Source organism: Puntigrus tetrazona, chromosome 24 (genome assembly GCF_018831695.1).
Source record: "Puntigrus tetrazona isolate hp1 chromosome 24, ASM1883169v1, whole genome shotgun sequence".
Lineage (NCBI taxonomy): Eukaryota > Metazoa > Chordata > Actinopteri > Cypriniformes > Cyprinidae > Puntigrus > Puntigrus tetrazona.
Window position 1 is genome coordinate 843,070 of NC_056722.1, and position 19,548 is coordinate 862,617.

The 19,548-nt window shown below is 35.8% G+C and overlaps 1 protein-coding gene across 1 annotated transcript in view; it reads left to right on the plus strand.

Moving 5' to 3' along the window:
- dpyda.1 (dihydropyrimidine dehydrogenase a, tandem duplicate 1) overlaps window positions 1–17,819 on the plus strand; it is a 160,107-nt gene extending 142,288 nt beyond the window's left edge. The window contains exons 21-23 of the mRNA XM_043226859.1: window positions 11,004–11,150; window positions 11,268–11,408; window positions 13,764–17,819. Of these exons, the coding sequence (XP_043082794.1) occupies window positions 11,004–11,150; window positions 11,268–11,408; window positions 13,764–13,934 (459 nt within the window). The 3' untranslated portion in view covers window positions 13,935–17,819. The remainder of the gene's footprint in view (window positions 1–11,003; window positions 11,151–11,267; window positions 11,409–13,763) is intronic.
- Window positions 17,820–19,548: the final 1,729 nt, after the last annotated feature.

Consider the following 19,548-nt stretch of genomic DNA (forward strand, 5'->3'; position numbering starts at 1 on the left):
TTTCCTCTCACGTTGTTTTCCTTATTACAGTACTCCGACATGCCATTAAGGAGCTAAATGCAATTCCCGTAATTCTACAGCTTTAGGAACAAGTGCTCATTAATGCAGCATTAGCGTTAAACCCGCGGACTTGCATCCATCCATTTACTTGTTGTTAGTTCGTAAAAATCCACGTAATAACAGCGCTGTCCAATACACAAAGTGGCCGCTTGCACTTCTGCAATCTCAAAGGTGAAAGAACATTATAGAGCAGCGCTTAGTCATTATGCTCCGGGTTTACCTTTTTTTTTTTTTTTTTCTAGTAAAAGGAAGCACTTGGAGCAAAGTAAGGTTAAAGTACGCCACGACCGATCGAATTTTTCCAAGTTTGAATCGAGCCTCGACTTTAGAGAGAAAATAATTGGTTTATTTTATATCTATCTTTTTTCCTCGCACGTGCCATTTACATAACAGCGGCCGCGAAAAAAAAAAAATATAGAATCGCAAAATGAGATTGGACAAAGGCAGCTGTTCACGCGTTTAATGGTTTGTACTTCACGTGTACGCTCAGCCCTCGGTAATCTCCCTCATTATTTGTGCACAAGGAATATTAGGCGGCATGTAAATGAGCAAAACTTCAGTAAACTCTGTTCAAAGCGGCGAATTAAAGGCCTTTATCAGATCACAGCCTTTCTGCTAATACACCAGCCGAGGGAAAAGCTTTGAAGCCCGCCTAGTGTTTTCTAACGCGCTAGCTGCGACTTCTCAGCTTCTGACTGCAAGGCGGCTCAGCGCAATAGTTTAAATGCTAATGCCAAATGAGCGTCGGGGAATGAAGGAATGAAACGAAAGAGAAGCAGGCAGTGATAAGTGCAAGTCATTTTCGTGTCGACAGGTCGTTAGTGCTGGAATTGGCGCAACAATAACATCGGCGCTGGGAAAGCCGAGGGAAGATGTGGAGTGTTGTGTTGAAATATCACAGCGGGCCCCCGTGTCCCCGGGACATTCAGGGTTCCTGCTCGAAAGAAGGAAAAGTCACTGAGCGCTCGGGTCACGGGGATGTTCGGTTGACAGGCGGTCCTTTGTAAACTGAGAGAGGGAAAGAAAAATCAATGAACATTAGACCATGTGAGCATTGTGCTTCGCGTCCGCTATTGTGCAGGCAAGCTAGTTCTCTGTCAGATGGATTTATAAAGAATACCGATTTGTATTTCTTTAGGAAAAGGTGATATATGCTAACAATTATTATTATGCAAATATTGCAAATGCATCATTAAAGACTCGTTTCCGTTTTTGATCCTTACTCATTTACAGTAGTGTTCAAAAGTTTGGGAAAGGTAAGATTTATTTCATTTCTTTTTTTTTTATTAAAGGGGTCGTGCGGTGTCGCTAAAAAGAGCGTTATTTGGTGTAATGCGATTTAAGTTTCCAAAAACACATTATTTTCCTCATACTGCACATTATTGTTTCTCCTCTAAACCTCGACTTCCTGAAACGGGACGATTTGTACAAAGCTCATCGTTCCAGTAAAGCGAGGCGTGTTTTGATTGGCTAGCTGTCCACTGCATTGTGATTACCCGAATACCTCAAGCGTGTGACGGAAATGTTACGGCCCGACACTGTGACACAAAAACGGTGAATTTTTACTAATTACTAATGAGGCATTTGTTGCATCCAGCGAGGATATAGTTACTTATTCTTTACAGGTTATGAGTGAGAAGCGCCAGACTGTCCTTGCAGATTTGGATTTGCCTCATTTTATAGCCAACCTATAATATAATGCTACAAAAAAATCTATTTAAAAAAAAAAATACAAAAGAACAACATTTATCAAAGAATCCTGAATAAAATATCATGGTATGTATAAAAATATTCAGCACCATAACTGTTTCCAACATTGGTAATAATGAGAAATGTCTCACGAGCGTATTAGAATGATTTCTGAAGGATCACGTGACTCTAAATACTGGAGTAATGATGCTAAAAATTCTGCTTTGAGTTTAGAAAAAGAAAAGTAAAATTTCAGATTTACTTTTTTTCTGTCAAATAAGCCTTGGGTAGCATAAAAGACTTCTTTCAAAACTTAATTAATTGATAGATGTGATCGTTAGGTACTTTAAAGGGATTTTTTAAAACATTAGAGGCACAAATTCCAATTTTCTTAATTTTGTTGCCCATTCAGCCCTTTTCAAAGCAATGTTCTTGTAAAAGATGATCAGAGATTGCTATCCACATTTTTTCTGAAGGTTATTCCTCATACAATCCTTCTAGTTTTAAAGGATAGGTTAAAGTTTTAAACCGTTTTATTGTGCATATTTAATTACTTTTCCCTAACTTAAAGTGTTGAAATATTGTCTTACATGAAATGTTAAAATCATATTTTCAAATTACAAATTTTCAATTGAGGGTAATCCTAATACTGTCGTCATCATCATCATCAAAACATTTATTTATTGCAGACTCCAAAAACACATTTTTATTTATTTATTTATGGCAGTCTCGAAACATTTTTTCAAAAACATATTTATTTGTTTAATTGAATTTAATGAGATTTTTTCCAGGTTCATTTGTTGTATTTAGGTCTAGCATGTTCTCTAAAAAAATCCAAAAATATAATTATTATCCCACCTAGTTAATCTGTACTGTATGCGGGATGTGTTTGTATGCTTGCATAATTATGATTTGAATAACATCTGGTTTAAAACGCACGTTTATTAATATAATAGTATGGAAAGGCAGTACAAGCAGCGGCTCGGTGACACAAACACACAGGCTCCATCTGTTCTGCTTTTCCCCTAACCAGTGTCGGCCCCTGACCGCGTGAGACAAGACAACCTTGCTGAAGGCTTCATTACCATTATAGTCCTGCAAGGCAACACTGAGCCTCGCAGGCAGCCGGACCGCTGTTTACAAGTGTTAATACCCCCGCGGTCCGGCCTAGACGAGAGAAAGTGCATCAGATGACCAGCGGACACACACAAACAGCCTAAGCTCAGCGTTTTAGAGACGGCAGCAAAAAAACCAACCGCAACATCCCCTGAGAGCACGACGCTCACTGCCTCGGCGAGAAGGAAAAAAAACAAACTTGTCTTTGGCTGAACGCTCCCTTAGGCTCCGTTTTATCAACCACAGCGACTTCCGAGCTCTCTCGTCTTCTTCCCTTCGCGTTGCGGAGCGATCAAACCGCCTTTTTTTATTCTTTGTGGCTAACAAATTTTCTCGTAGCCCTCGCTGTCCTCCATCACCCTTTCTTATCACTTCTGTCTGCTGTTTTTCTTCGTTTGCTCTCTCTCTGTCTCTCAAGCTGTATATAAAGCGTGTCTGGGCTGGAGCTGGCGGTTCTTGCCACAGGTGAGCTGTCAGTCAGCGGAGGGCTTGTCTGAGAACGGCCTGACAGGTAATATCAGTCTGGAGCCCTTCCCTGCCTGACACAACTCACTGGAAATATAACATTGCCCAACCACAGGCTCTGCATTTCAATTCCCTGCCCATATTGTCTTATTTTACATTTTTTTTATCATTATTGGAAATATATATATTTTTTAAATGTATTTTATAATTATTATTTAGAATTTATTAGTAATAAATTGTTATGATTCTTTATATAAATGTAGAGATATTTTAATAGATAAATGTAAGTATTTTTAACATTAACATTGGTGATTTTACTCTATTTTACTCTATTATATATATATATTTATTTTTTCTACCTTTTACTATATTGTGGCTGCAAGTTTAAGATGATAAGATAAGTGATATTCCTTGACATTTACTTATTTAAAATTATTTATCATTTTTTATTTTATTTTATTTTATTTTGAAAAAAAAACTAATGTAAATAATATTTATTATGCATATTTATAACTTTTACTATGTTGTGCCCACACATATTTAAGTTCTATGCATATAAGTTTTAAGATAATAACATAAGCGATATTACTTGACAAGTTATTTAAAATTATTTATAATTTTTATTATCAATAAATTATTATTATTATTATTACTAAAAATATTTTTGGAGTTTAAGATAATGAGATGAGTAATATTACTTGACAAAAGTTATTTAAAATGGTTTATTTATATTAAGAAATTATTATTTAAAAAAATAATAACACTGGCTTCTATTATATTTATATCTAGATAAAGCTTTTACTATATTGTTGCCACACATATTAATGCACCATGTTTCTAAATTTAAAACAAGCTATAAGTGATATTACCCGGAAAAAGTCATTTAAAATGATGTATAGCTTTTTATACATTTCACAGTTGTTATTATTCAATACGTTTTACTATCAAATGTATACGCCGTGCCACGGCAATAATGTCTTGTTTCAGGGAATTAAATACATATGTAAAGTAAATATGTCAATGGAGGAAGCACTATGTGAGGTCCGTACTTTATCGATGTATGTATGCATGTATGTTTCACTTCCTTGTATCCTAGCTTCATATACTAGGATGTTTGAGCATCCCAACAAACCTAACCAGTTTAGGACGAGATCTGTTAGACCTCACCGATGACGAATGAAGTGAAACCTGTTTGAAAACGTTCAATATCTCTTCTATTCCTTTTGGTGATGTTAGAGGCACAGAAATCACACGCACTTTATCTTTAATAGCCACTCCCCCTCAAAACCATCCCATCTTGTAATCTAGCCGCTCGATTGGTATCGTGTTTATTTTAGGTGACATATGGGCTCATTTGTGCATAGAGCTGTGAACGGGCCAGTGGAGAACAGTTTAGAGCGCTGCTTTAGTGCACATTAAATATGAAGGGACTGAGCCGGCCGCCGTCCCGTTGGCCCGGCCAGAGTCAAGATGTAGTGTTATTGCCCTGCGATTGTCCGACTGCTCAATGGGGTCTTTCATTAGCCCTCTCTCATATCTGACCCGCGAGACACTGGCCAATCGCAATGCATAACACACTGCTAGCGCTGTTCGGGGACGTTTCAGTGCTAAGAGCGAGGCTTTGACGCTAATTTACCAGTGAATAAATGTACGGCCGTTACATATACATTCATTTTATATACGCATAAGATCCGGATATAGTACGTATTTTTAAAGTGTATTTAGTTAATTATGAGGGCATATATATATATATATATATATATATATATATATATATATATATATATATATATATATATATATATATATATATAATAGTGCTATTGACGTTTGTATAATTTAAAACAAAATAAATAGTATACATGAATTCATAAAAAGTTTTTGTGTGTATTGTGTACTTCATTAATACACTATTAATATATTAAACTTTGTTTCAGCAATTCGACTTGTTTTGAAGTTTAAGTTTGTCTTGTTATATTTAAATTTTATTTTAGACTGTTTCAATGACTTACATTTATTTATTTAATATTCACAATGATTTGTATCCATGGCAACAAGATAAATCGCACGATTATTGTGCTTCAGGCTTGTTTATATGAAAATACGATATAAATATAAGTGTATCATTTAATATTTACATTTTATTTTATTTTAACTACCACTTACTCGTTTTCAATAAACAATATATCACTTGCTATTTTATTTAACGTGATCCACAATGATTTAAACGTCAAAAAGAAAAATCCATATTAATTAGAAAATATTTGTATCAATGGCAACGTAAGAGATGACAGTAGTAGTTTCGGTCTACAGTAATGATTGTAATATCGTGTTCTGTGTAAACAATAAGTTGAATCTAAACGAATCTTTGTTTAGTTGATGTGTGCAATGTGTTGTTTACAAATTTGGGAGGACTATACAAGTGAGAAAATGTGTGTGTACTATTACGAAAAAATACAACGCGTCCAATTAGGAGAGCGTCTCTGATAGCTGAGACGTGGCATGTGGGCTGGTGGACATCACCCAGTACTTTTCATTAAACCACACACAGCTCGGTGACTTTTCAACAGCGGGGCACAAAATTATTACACAACAAAAAAGCGAGGATGATGCACGGCATGCTGGGAGTCAAAAAAAAGCTTGGCCTTAATGAGCTTGAGAGAACGTCTTCCTCCCTTTGAGTCGCACCCGAGGACGGGATCTTAACTTTCTCCGTCTCTCAGGGCATCCCATCTTCGTCTGCGGTTTGCACCGGTTCGGCCCAAAGCCTCTCGCAGTGTCACGAGGAAACAGCAGCGGGATGAAGGGAAAAAACAGTGTGGTTGTAAAAGACTTTGTGCTGTCCTGGGTTCAAATTAATGAGGGTTGAACGCTCTTGAGATAAATTTAGGTTTTCATATTTAATTATAGCCTTCTGCAGCGGTTGAGTGCGGATAAATCACACCGCTATTGTGCTTCGGGGTTGTTTATAGCATTCTTTATGGCTTTTATTTTTGACTCATGAGTTGATATCTTTTCTTAATGGCAATGAGCAGTTGAAAGAGCAATATATGGCTTAATGGTTGGATCGTATGAAGTGCTCGGCTGGGAAACGACTGCCTCTGCTTTGAACCCGTGTCGCTCTTTCATGTAGGTAGCCTTGTCACTGCCTGTCTTTGAGTTTTGCACCTTCAGACCTGTTGCTTGACGCGCGCTCTCCGCGTCTGAAGAAATCAGACGAGCGAAAGATTAACATCTTTTGATCAGCTATCGCGCTGACATCCACTCCGACACTAAATGGATGTTTTATTTTGTATATGTGATGAAAAACGGTATTCAAATGCACAGTGTAACCGGCTTGCCTAGAAATGTCATCTGGCGGCTTCGCGTGAACCCGGGGTGTCTTTAGATCTGATTGTAGTTTGATCCGGGACGCGGTTGTGTGATGCGTGTTTCCCAGGTTTGGCATCGAGCAGCTACAGGGATGGTTCGTGCGAAAATGGTCTTTCTGTCATCGGCTGTTCACCCTCATGTCGCACGATTTGCTTTATTCTGTGGGATGCAAAAAAAATGGACGCTCTGGAGGTTGTTTGAAAAACTCTTTTTGTCCGAGCAATGAAAGGCCGAAGCAGCACTGGAAAAATACGGAAAAAAAATACTGGGGCATTTCTGCAAAAGAAAAAAATGCTTGGAACGGCATAAACATTAGTACTATAAAAGTTTTAATTTTAACATTTTCTTGTTGAGGGTTTTCTTGTTGTTTTTTTTCTAAAATAAAAGCAGGTATACATTTTTGTTTCTTTGTTTTACCATTCAAAAGTTTGGGGACAGTTAGAATTGAATTTATATATTTATTATATTTAAAAAAATGTATTTAGAAAAATAAAATTTTGACAATAGAGAGAGACCGTTATAATGTTACTTAATTAGATTAGAATTTATAACATGTTTTTATTTAAAAATTGTCCTCACAAAACACAATGTATGGCTGATTATACATTTCTGTAAAATATTTATACAGACTACAGATGTTTTATTTACATTTTTATTTTATTTATTTATTTATTTATTTGCTTGACTGGAAATCACTTTTTTTTACCCTGAAAGAAAATAATCCTGAGAAAAGTGTTCAAGTATATTTAAAATAAATCATATTCATATAACCTTTTACTCTGAAAAATGTGTGACTGTTTTCCTAAAAATTTTAAGCAGCATAACTGTTTTTAAAACGAATAATAATAATTCATTCTTGTACAAAAAATCAACATATTAGAATAATTTCTGAAGGATCATGTGACTCTGAACACGTAGCTGAGCGATCATGCTAAAATGTAACTTTACCATCCTATTAATATCATTTAAAAAAAATAAAAAATATTTTACATTTGTAATAATATTTTACAAAGTAATCGTTTTACAAATTTTTGATCAAATAAATGGCGCTTGGTGAGTATAAGAGACTAAATCCTACCGACCCCAAATGTTTGAATGGTACTGTACGTTCCCGTGTGTGTTAGTGTGTGTGTTCACACAGCTGTGTTGTCGCGTCCATCGTTACATCTGTTTGTCCCGCTCACCTGATATCACAAACAGCCGCATGGCCCCGTCCCCAGCAGGCCGAAGACAAACTGCCTGACAGCGCGCTCATATCATCCCTCTCCTACAGCCTGCAGAATCCTTTCATTCCAAACCGCCTTGAATACAATAATCTGGGGAAATCACAGCAAACAGGTTTTTCTCCACTTAAACACATCCCGCATGTGACAGTAATGCAGGGAAATTGTGTTCATTCGCAAGGCATTGCGGGAAACGTAAAGAACTGGAAGCCTTGTCTGGCATTGACTGTGAAATCTGTTAACTTTTACGCTGGATTGGATTTCAGGAGGGACCCGAGGTGTCCACGTCACTTTTGAATGAGCAAATCTGTATTTTTCTATTATAGCCGTATATCAAGACCACAATTAATCAGTTAGTTTGGCTTTTTTCGTTTCTGTGTAAATAATTTACACGATGCCTGTCCAGACTGCAGATTATGTAACTCTACGTTCGTATGCTGTCTGTCTTTTGGAAAGTCCATGATGGATTTAGTTTAAAAATGTCTAGATCGTATTCTAGATTATCACAGGGTTTCCACAATCATTGTCAAGAAATATGTAAAAAAAAAAAATGAGTAAAAATTAAAAGTAAAATCTTCATTGAAATGTCTGTAATAGGTGTTTGATTTAAAATTCAGTTTTAAAATATGTAATCAACTATAAATATAATTTAATGAGCATAATAAAAAAAAAAAAGTATTACCAAATTAAATAGTAAATTCCATAAAATTATTTTTTGTAAATGATTTCCATATAAATGGTATATATATATATATATATATAGATAAAGCATATATATTATATATATATATATATTTTTATAATTATTTTATTTTATTAATTCATATAAATATTTACTTTTTAAAAATGGCACCTGGCAGAAGAAATACAATTTTTTACAGTTTTATATATATATATATATATATATATATATATATATATATGTATATATATATATATATATATATCTATTATGAAATGAATAGTTGTTCTAAATAATTATAAAATAAATAATTATATATATATATATATATATATATATATATATATATATATATATATATATATATGTATATATATATATATATATATATATATATATATATATATATTATATATACAAATTATTTCCTTTTATTTTATTTATTTAATTTTATTATTATCTTAGTTTGTTGGACTAATCAGTTAGTGGGAGCTATTTAGTTTTATTTTCAGTAAAATGTAAATATTTACTTCATGAAAATCATACCTGGAAGATGTAACATTTCAGAATATATAGTATTTAATATTCCACTTTTTGATCAGAAGATTTCTCCATATTCATCCACAGAGGCTTGACAAGGCCCCAAATATCTACTGACATAAGATGGTGAGAATTGTCTCTGAGAATCAAATAAGTGAAGCCGTGCCGGATCTCCCGGAGACGCTCACTGAGAGAGTGTGAAGTGTCCGAAATCATGTTTTCTGTCGACACACTCCCTCTGAATCCATCAACAGGAGAATCTTCCACCCACAATTCCGAGCGAGCCGGCAATCCCCGTTCGTCGCCACGGTAATGTCTTAAGCCTGAATGGCAAATGAATATTTTTGCAAATATATTGCATGATTTTACAGTACAGGGCCTTCAAAAGATACAAAAGTGGTAAACCAAGGACAATAATCTCTCAGAAATCATTCTGCGTGACCTACATCAGTTTTCATTTTACTTTTTATGCACAAGCGATTTCGACAACGCGCGCAGCTGCTTCGGGGGCCGCGGATGTAATATCGATCGTGCGTGCTTGCCAATAAGTTTTCTTTCTTTTAACATTAAAACATCGCCTCGCGCAAAACGCCACAAACCTGAAGTCTCACCTCCGCGTGGAATGAAAGCGGTTAAGCCCGGAGCAGATTAGACTCTAAAGCGCTGTATGTTGACAGAAGGGATCTCATTAATTTTCAAGGATGAAAAAGAGTAGCCACTCCTCAGAAGGGAGCAGCGTGTGTGTGTCTTTAATGCTTTTGTTTTGCTCTCCTGCGAGCGTGTGTACTTCTCTGATGGTCTAATGAGGGACGCGGCGCTTATGCTTTGGCACACATGGCATCTGAAGCCCAGTGAATCAGTAATCACTAGAAAGTGTAAATACCCGTCTCCTTGGTGAGAGCATCTTAAAGGAGAACACATGGCACTGCGTGAAAGGAAGAGCGTGCTTCACAATTCAACGTAATTGAGTATGACAGGAAATATAATTGGTTACCTCAAAGAAAAAGCGACCAAATCAGCAAATGTTATCAGGCATCTGTTTTTGGAGAAGCATATAATGTGACAAATGTCCAGAGAAGAACGTGGACCACGAAGAATCCCACCATATTTTATATTTGCATATATGTGTGTGTGTGTGTGTGTGTGTGTGTGTGTCTATATGGTCACTGTGATTACTCCAAGTAAGACATGACCCTTGATCAAAATTACTGTCTAAAAATACAGACTTATCCCAATATCTACCCCTAAACCTAACCCAACCGACCCGAACTGTATTCCTACATTCAACACTTATTTAATAATTTATTAATTATTATTATTGTAACTCAATTTTAGTTCATTTTAGTTAGTGCTCATAATTGTTCATTATTAGGTTGTTCATCTAATATCAGGTTCATCTTTGATGCAACCTGTGTTGTTAAAAGCGCTATATAAATAAAAATGACTGATTGATTGATCTAATACTTATATTTTACTTTATACCTGCCATGTTTTTCAATTACTGCAAAACATTAGTAGTTATTAGAGTTTTTATGTTTTTTTAACAATAACAACACTTGCTTATTAGTATTTACACTGTATACTATTATAGTATTTATTATATTTTTTTATTAGTAGTATTTTACACTTAACGCTATATTTCAGTTACTGTACATGCCAAAGCAACATTTTTATTTTTGTTCTTTCTTTTTTCCTGCAATGTTTTTCATATAATATTTTTTTATTTTAAATTTAAAATAAAATAAATAAATAAAAACAAATAGCAAAACGAAATTTTACATTTTATTAAAGCGTTAGTTAAATTGCTATTTAAAAAAAAAAAAAATAGTTATAAACGGTTTCTTGTTTCTCAATAGTGTCTACCCAATTTTGGCCCGTACCTGCGGGAAAAGGAGGAAGCGATTGCGAACCACAAAAAGAAACTGAGAGACTTCAGTAACGACACTGTTTCCACAGAAGATACAAGGCTTTACTCTCCCAAGGGTCCTGTGCCAAAAGTGAAAGTGGGTTTGCTTATATTTTTCACTTGATTGCATATCGTTAAATCTCTGGAACTATTTTTTTCCTTAAGACGTTTGACCTTTGGTCTACAGTTGCCATATGGTTGTGTTTTTACTCAGGACGTGATAGCCAAAGCTCTGCAGTACATCGGAGCCTATCAAGAGCTCAACATCAAGGAACAAGTGCAAGCTCTGATCGATCCGGAGATGTGCGTTAACTGTGGGAAGTGTTACATGACCTGTAACGATGCTGGATACCAGGTGTGTACCTCCCTCCGCCCGCCCACTGCCTGTTTGTTCCCACACAAACCCACAGCTGCTAGCCTCTGGCTGTTCAATTACAGCTCCTGGCCTCTCCAGGGCTCAAAGACTTCAGCCAGTCCTGTATAAACCGAGAAAGAACCATTTCCAGCTTTCAACAGCCAGCGCTTTTCAGTTATAGTTAACCGAATGTGTCTTATGCTAACAAAAACAGTGAAAAATGCAGCCTAGCGGTTAGCATGCACGCTTAGCATTCTGTAAGACTGGGTGAATACTAAAACCGCTATAACAAATACTAAACTAAAAACAGTGTTTATGGTTCTACCCTGAAATGCATTCTTTTTATTAATAATAACAGATGTATTGTTGTTCATTATTATTTCTAAACCTAAAGTATTAGTTTTTTTTTTAAATAATAATTAGTTTTACATTTCATCACTCGATTAGAGAGTAATGTTGTACTTACAGTAAAATAAAAATAACGTATTTATTATAGTGAAATAAAGCAAATGTATTACTAGTAGTAACAAAAACAATGAAAAATGTAGCCTAGCGGTTAGCATGCACGCTTAGCATTCTGTAATACTAAAACTGCTGTACCAAATACTGAACTAAAACCAATATACCAATATTTAAGGTTCTACCCTGACATGCATGTGCATAAAAAGTGTCAAAAAGCCAATTAAAATAAAAAACGAGTGCTGCTATGGCGCCTCTTACTGGCAGGCTAAAGACGTCTCATTAGCGCACCTGATTTTCCCTTTAGAGAGTGTAATGAATATTAGCGCTGAAAACGGCGATGTCCCCTTGTGCTTCAGCCTGCAGAAGAACGGCAAGTGGGATGGCTCTGACAGTTTTATTAAAGTATTCATCTCACCCTCTCCTGTTAAATAAATGTCCCTTGCAATTTATCATAAGGGTATTGATGAAGTAGAGTGCGGGTTTTATCAAAGCAGTAATTGTTCACAGTGACGCTCATTGTCTGTGAGTGGATCTCTAAGAGGAATTACACATTATTAATGCTTTCTAATATAGAGGAGCATTCATCAACATAATGTGTCACGATCAAATAGGTGGCCCATCAAGCAATACAAAACAGCACTCTGTGTCGCTAGCAGCAATCCGGTTGTGTTTGAAAAGGTGCCCGTACTAGATTCCACCTGCCAAAATAACGTCTGATCTTCCTGCTGTACAAACACAACATTACGCAGGTTGTTTTAAGAGTCTAATATAACGCTTAGTTGATGGGCGTTCCTTCCTCTTCTCTTTAGTGTATTCACATAAAAAGTTATATGCTGCGTAAAGGAAATGAAGCCTGTTCTAGGCCCATTAAAGATTTTTCATTTCGTGGCATTCTGTTACAGATTCCCCTCTCGAATTCTCTTTCATGTCAATAACTTTGAGCTTAATAAAAAATTAAGTTTTTTTTGTTTTAAATATTCCAGAATTTATTTCAGTAAACTAATAATTATATTAAAATAATCATTATTATTATTATTAGAAATATTATTGCAAATAATAATTATGGTGATATATAATGATTATTATTATTATTAATTGTTATTTTTATTGTTGTTGTTCATTTTAATTCGATTTTAACATTGAGGTCTGAATCATCAGATTACAAATCTGATTAAAATATTCTCTTGTTAATTAAAATGAAATATAATTTGCTTTACATATTCATCTCTTTAATTTCGTACTTTATTACAGAAAAATATATATACATATATATTTATTATTAATATTAAGAAGTGTATTGTTGTTGTTCATTATTATTTCTAAACCAGCTAAATAATTTTTAACTTTATTATGGTAAATTTTTAATAGTTTTATGATTTTCTTACAGTAAGATTAAATAAATGTATTATTAATAAAACTATACATTTTTAAACCAACTTAAAATAAAAGGCAGATACTACAAATGATGTTATAAATGCAATTTACATTTTAGTAATACATTCATTTAGACAAAAAATGATAAATTATTAAATCATTATTATATTAAAAATAATATAATTATAATATTAAAATTAAAGCATTAAAAAACTGATTCTGCCATTACATATAAATACCATTAAAATTGTGTACAAATTTATTAGCTTTATTACAATATTGAGAATTTGGGCCTAATTAAAATAAAAAAGTAATAATACTAAAGTAAAAAAATAATAATATACCTTTTGTGTGAAACATGAGCCCCATGACATGTTCCTGACAGGTTTCGCACATCTGTGTGCTCCGGCGGTGGACAGCACACAGTCTTTGTTGTGTTTGTATTGTGTGACGTCCAGTCGTAGCAGGTTGTCGCCCCTGGTGAGGATATAATGATTCTAATGTCTCTGTGTCTGGCAGGCCATTGTGTTTGACCCCGAGACTCATCTCCCCATGATTCAGGACAGCTGCACCGGCTGTACTCTTTGCCTCAGCGTCTGCCCCATCATCGACTGCATCAAGATGGTTGCCAGGACAACGCCTTACGTGCCAAAGAGAGGCCTCCCTCAAGCCGTAGAGCCTGTGTGCTGAAAGAAAACCCCAGACGACGATATATATATATATATATATATATATATATATATATATATATATATATATATATATATATATCACAGCATTGAATTTACTCTCGGTAATTGCAGTGTGAAGAATTAACTTTGTTGTAGGGGGGGGGAAGCAAATAATTAGATTTAAAAAAAATAATTGCCTTATTTTCAGGAGCCAATTATCCAGAAATAATCTTAGGGGGTGTTATTTTGAAACAATAGAGAGGCGATTTGTCGAGGTGAAGTTCCTGCCTCTCTTTCTCTGAGGGCTGATGGGAATGAATCGGGCTGTTTATGCAGATGTGGGAAGATCGCGCGTATCCTTTAACTAGAGCCACAATGATGGATCGTCCACTACATCTAGAACAGAATGCAATCACATATACAAGAGCTGCTGATGGGAAATGAGGAAATGAATGGATTTTAATTGAATGGTGGATGGTTGAGCTCGGAATCAGACTTAGTGTTGTTTTCCATAACGTATAATGATTGGAAAAGGTTTGTTTGATGTTATACGTGCTACATTGTATGCAAAAAGCCAGTGTGCTTCAAAAACTAAACCTGAAGTAGTATTAGTTACGTAATTGACACGAATTGTATTTATTTGCCTCTGAGCCTTAATAACAAATATGGTTGATTTTGATTGCATTAGCCATCTGGACAGGGTCATTTAGAGAGCCGGTCTACCTCGGTAATACGCTGAACATTTCGAGTAAAGGTCATCTGTGACTATTTCCAGACATTAGAGAGGAAGACTAGCTGTTATTCATCTTGGACCTGAAAGGTCAAGTCTGACCACCTCTATCTCTACAAATACACGGCCCATCCGTACTGCACATACAAGCCCCTAGGTTGCTCTCTATGAAGCAGATGATCAAACACCGTGATGGGCAGGATAACTGTGTATTTGTGCACTGTGCACAATGATCTCATGAGGAAAGCCTAATATGTATATATATAAGACATACAAAATCTATAGACATACAAAAAAATAGTTTACTATAAAGCAAGAACTAACTGGCTTCTTTTATTTAATCAAGGCTAATTATATATATATATATATATATATATATATATATATATATATATATATATATATATATGATTAGCCTGGATTAAATAAACTTACCATTACATTGTGTAACAACAAATATTACAAAGACAGACAATGAGACAAATATTAAAGTTTACAAAACATATTTTTAATATTTTAAATATTCTATTAAAAATATGTTTCATATCTCAAAGTATTTCAGGCCATATTTTATCCCAATAATACTAATAATAATAAAATTATTAACTGACAAAAAAACTTTAACCCAATATATAAAGTAATTATATACACTATATATAAAGTTTGTTATATTATAGTTCTGAGAATTAAGGAGAAAATATGCTTCATTGATAATAAGAATAATAATAGCTTTGCAATGAAAAATATTATACTTTTTCTCAGGACACAGTTTACCTCAAACATGTATGTGTGTGTATATATATAATACAATATATATATATATATATATATATACTTTTTTATGCGTATTAAAAAATTGTCATTCAGTTTCTTGTTTCATACAGCTGTAACACTATCTAATTTCTTGCATAAGAATTTACTTATCTTATAGCAGTATGTACTTATCTGTAACTGCACACTTGTGGACTTGCATATTAATAAAATTCCTTGTTGTCAGTCTTATTGGACTAGCACTATTGACTATTGTAAGCAATTCCCTGCTGTACTGTATTAATACTGTAATAACGGTCGGGGGTTAATGAGGGCAACCTGCAGAACGACAGCACATGAAAAACATTTGAAGGAGACTGAAATAATTGAGGTCTCAGGCGTTCACCTACGAGGATGGCGGTTCATATTTGTTATGTAGATGTCACGTAGTCTGTGTTGTTTACAGACGGGTGGAAGCCGAACGCTGCCGGCCGGTTTGATTAGTCGCCGGGCAAATCAGAGTCTGCCAATAAATCGGGTTCCACTCTGAAAGCGGGCCTCGAGTCTCGGCTTCAGGGGTTACAGGTTAGTGTAAATGTTTACTTCCTCATTGGCTGGCTGGTGAGATAATTAGAATGACATTTTGCATGGTCGCAGTGCAGGATGCGCGACGCGCCCCCCTTCCCCGCTTGCGTCGTAGCGCACATCATTAAAAATCAACATGGCATCAATCTCGCACCAGTGGTGTGAACTCGAGGCCAGTGCAAACGATCATCAGAGGCGTATTAAGCCGGCGGCGGCGGAGCGTGGGGGTCTTCTGACGTGTCTCCTTTGCGGGGATGACGAGGGTGCTGGCCTTCAGCAGCCAGACATTTCTAAAAAGTCCTGTCTGCTTGTTAAAGCACACGCCGAACAACGGCGTAATTGTGCTTGCCGCAAACAAACGCATTAATTAATGCTTTCCGCCGACTAGCTGCGCGGCTAACTTATCAGGATTCACAGGCGGCCGCCGAAATATAGTTTGAAGTGTTCAGGTGAACGGAATATTAAACAATTTGAGATTAAAATCTTCTTTGATTGATTGTACCTCCATTAATGTTAATGATGTTCTGAAAAACATTGCTCTTCTGTTGAGGTCGCAGCTGTATCCACTCTGTGGCGGGCCAGGGTCACGCAGCTTGAACATGGCTAACCGTGAGGTTTTTGTCATGCATGTTTTCCCATTAGCTTTGGCTTTAATTTCAATCCATTGTCTAATGTCTGGATTTAAGCCAAGAGTCAGAGTGGAATTTAAATGATGATCCACTAGGCTGCTTTTCTAATATTTGTCAGTATACTGTATTTACATGCACTTCTTCCCCAAAAAATTGTGTATGTTCTCCGTGGTCTTTTGACGCTACGAATTAAAGTTAAAGTTCAAATAAAAACAAATCAGGCAACATCTAGCCCATTACATTCAATTATAGTTAACGTCATTTTGACAGTTATTTCATCTGAAATGTTTGCACGTTGAAAAATAAATAATACCTCATGTTGTTTTGGACCAGATTAAATTTTCTGCTATTCCACATTCATAACAAGCATTTTAATAGGGGAGGATGATACTAAAAAACTTAAAAAAATGTAAAAACGCATACTCAAATTTCGGAGCCTTAATGGCCTTAAAGCAGTAAACCTCTTTATTAAAATAACAACAAAATGTTATTTACAAAACTATTACATATTAGTATATTTTATGACATAAAAGGGAGTAAATGATACATTTTTGAGTCACCTATGGTTTAAAATTTCTGCTGCTGCATCTTTAAGACTATATGCATGGGTTTGATTCCTATGAAGTGATGAAATGCATATTTAAAAAACTAATTTGCTTTGGTTGAAAGCATCTGTTGAATGATGTAAATGGATATTCACTCTATCGTAGATGGATTCAGCATTTTTTGTGTTTTCTGTCAGTGTACATTTCAGCAAGAATGAGGTGTGGCGTTACTGGATCTTGTGCGACGGACTGAAACGTCAGTGACGGACGTCATTTATCAGGACAGCTGTAATAAACAGAAACATTAGCTCAGAGCTTCGTATTTGTCCCCAACCGTCGTTCGATACAATATCTCGCCTCTGTCTTCCCTGAGCAGGAGGGGATGTGTGCTGAGAAATCGTTGTGTCTGACATTTAGAACTTCCAGGCTAAAGTGACAAATGAATTAGACTTCCCAGCACCTTCTCTTTAATGGATGCGATCGGCCTGCACCTCCCTTAGCTCTAAAAACAGCCAGATAACGCATCGTCACTGAGAAGAAAAAAAAAGCTGCCAGAGTCTGGAACTCAGTGGCCGCACCGGGAGGACTCGAATGCTGGGCTTATGAAGACTCTTCCGTATTGATGTCTGGGGCATTTTCTGTTAGTGAGTGTACCCTAACAGCTGATTTGGTGCAGTCAGAACAGGAGTTTGACGTGCATTGTGAAGCGTCTTTGTGGAGCTGTGCTCGTGCAGGGAGGAAGGGGGAGGGTTGTCTGAGAGAAGAATGTATTTCTAGCTATGCTTCAAAAGGACACGGTCCCCAGAACATTGGTAGTAATGAAGGATCCACTGTACTGTGTAATAATCAATTTGATTTCTGGTGTGTGTGTGTGTGTGTGTGTGTGTGTGTGTTAACAGAAGTGATCTCATCTTCCTATCAAAGGTAGGAGAGAGGGGTGAACGGCCCAGAGTAAACTCCATATTGTAATTGTGCCTGCAGTTTTCTCCAAAGGCTGTAAAGAATGTTCCTAACAAAAACATATTTTTGTCTATCTATCTATCTATCTATCTATCTATCTATCTATCTATCTATCTATCTATCTATCTATCTATCTATCTATCTATCTGTCTGTCTATCTATCTCTCTGTCTTTTCTCTCTATCCATCTGTCGGTCTTTGTGTATCTATTCGTCTATCTTATTATTTATCTTATCTATCTATCTATCTATCTATCTATCTATCTATCTATCTATCTATCTATCCATCCATCCATCCATCCATCCATCCATCCATCCATCCATCCATCCATCCATCCATCCATCCATCCATCCATCCATCCATCTATCTGTTTGTCTTTGTCTTTCTGTCTCTGTCTATCTTTTTCTTTCAATGCACTGATTTGTCTTTCTGTCTTTGTCCACTATCTAGCCTCGCTGTCTATAAATTATGCAAGGAACTGGTAATATGTAGAAATTTGGCCACACCATATGGTTCTGCTTATTAGTATATGGACAGCTTTTGAATCATTTAACAATATTCTTTGAAAATTAATGATATTATTTGTTTAATGGAACAGGTATGACGGAGGTATTGCAGTTTGAAGCTGGCTCATGAGGACTCTGCCAATGTCCCCGTAAAGGCTTAAAAAACACTTTTTGAAAATCTACAAATGCATAAGGTTTACATACAGTTTTTACAGTATGAAAACCATTACGCCTATGGAGAGTCCTCATAAGCCACAAATACCAACATATGTGTGTGTGTGTGTGTACTTGACCGGTTATGTAAGTCCATTGGGGGTGTGTGTGTGTTTGAGGACACTCTGATACCAGAGCTTAACAGGTAAAGGTCACTGAGATGAGATGGAAATACCAGTGAACAGAGCCTAAGGAGGAAGGACAGGATGGTATTTGGTCCTGCTGATTCAGGACTTGATCTCATCATGTGTGTTTCACTGTGAACTTTGAGCGTCATACCGGTGAGTCTCAACAGAGGGCGCTACACATATCCACTCACGCAGACAGATGGACACGGCTAGACCAATTCATCATTCTGTTACACAGACCTGCAAAGTGTTGCAAGTTTTTAGCACTTTTCCTAAACTGCTACTTTAATATCTAGGTCCAGTGAAATGTTTAAGCGTTTAAATTAATCACAGATACAGGCGTTTTCACACTCTGCGGTAATGAGGGAGACAGAGGTAGTCTGGAGAAGGTGCTAAGTATCCTGACTGGTGTGCGAATGTAGGGATTTCATACTTTCGGTATGTTATAGGTAAATTCTGTCAGGTTTTTGGAAATATTGGAGTGCAGTTTTCTATGGAAGCCTGTTTCCGCCACCGATAAAAGGTTATTGCGACTTTTTTCTTAGAAGTGCGTGATACAGACTCGCATTACAAATTCTGACTCTTATT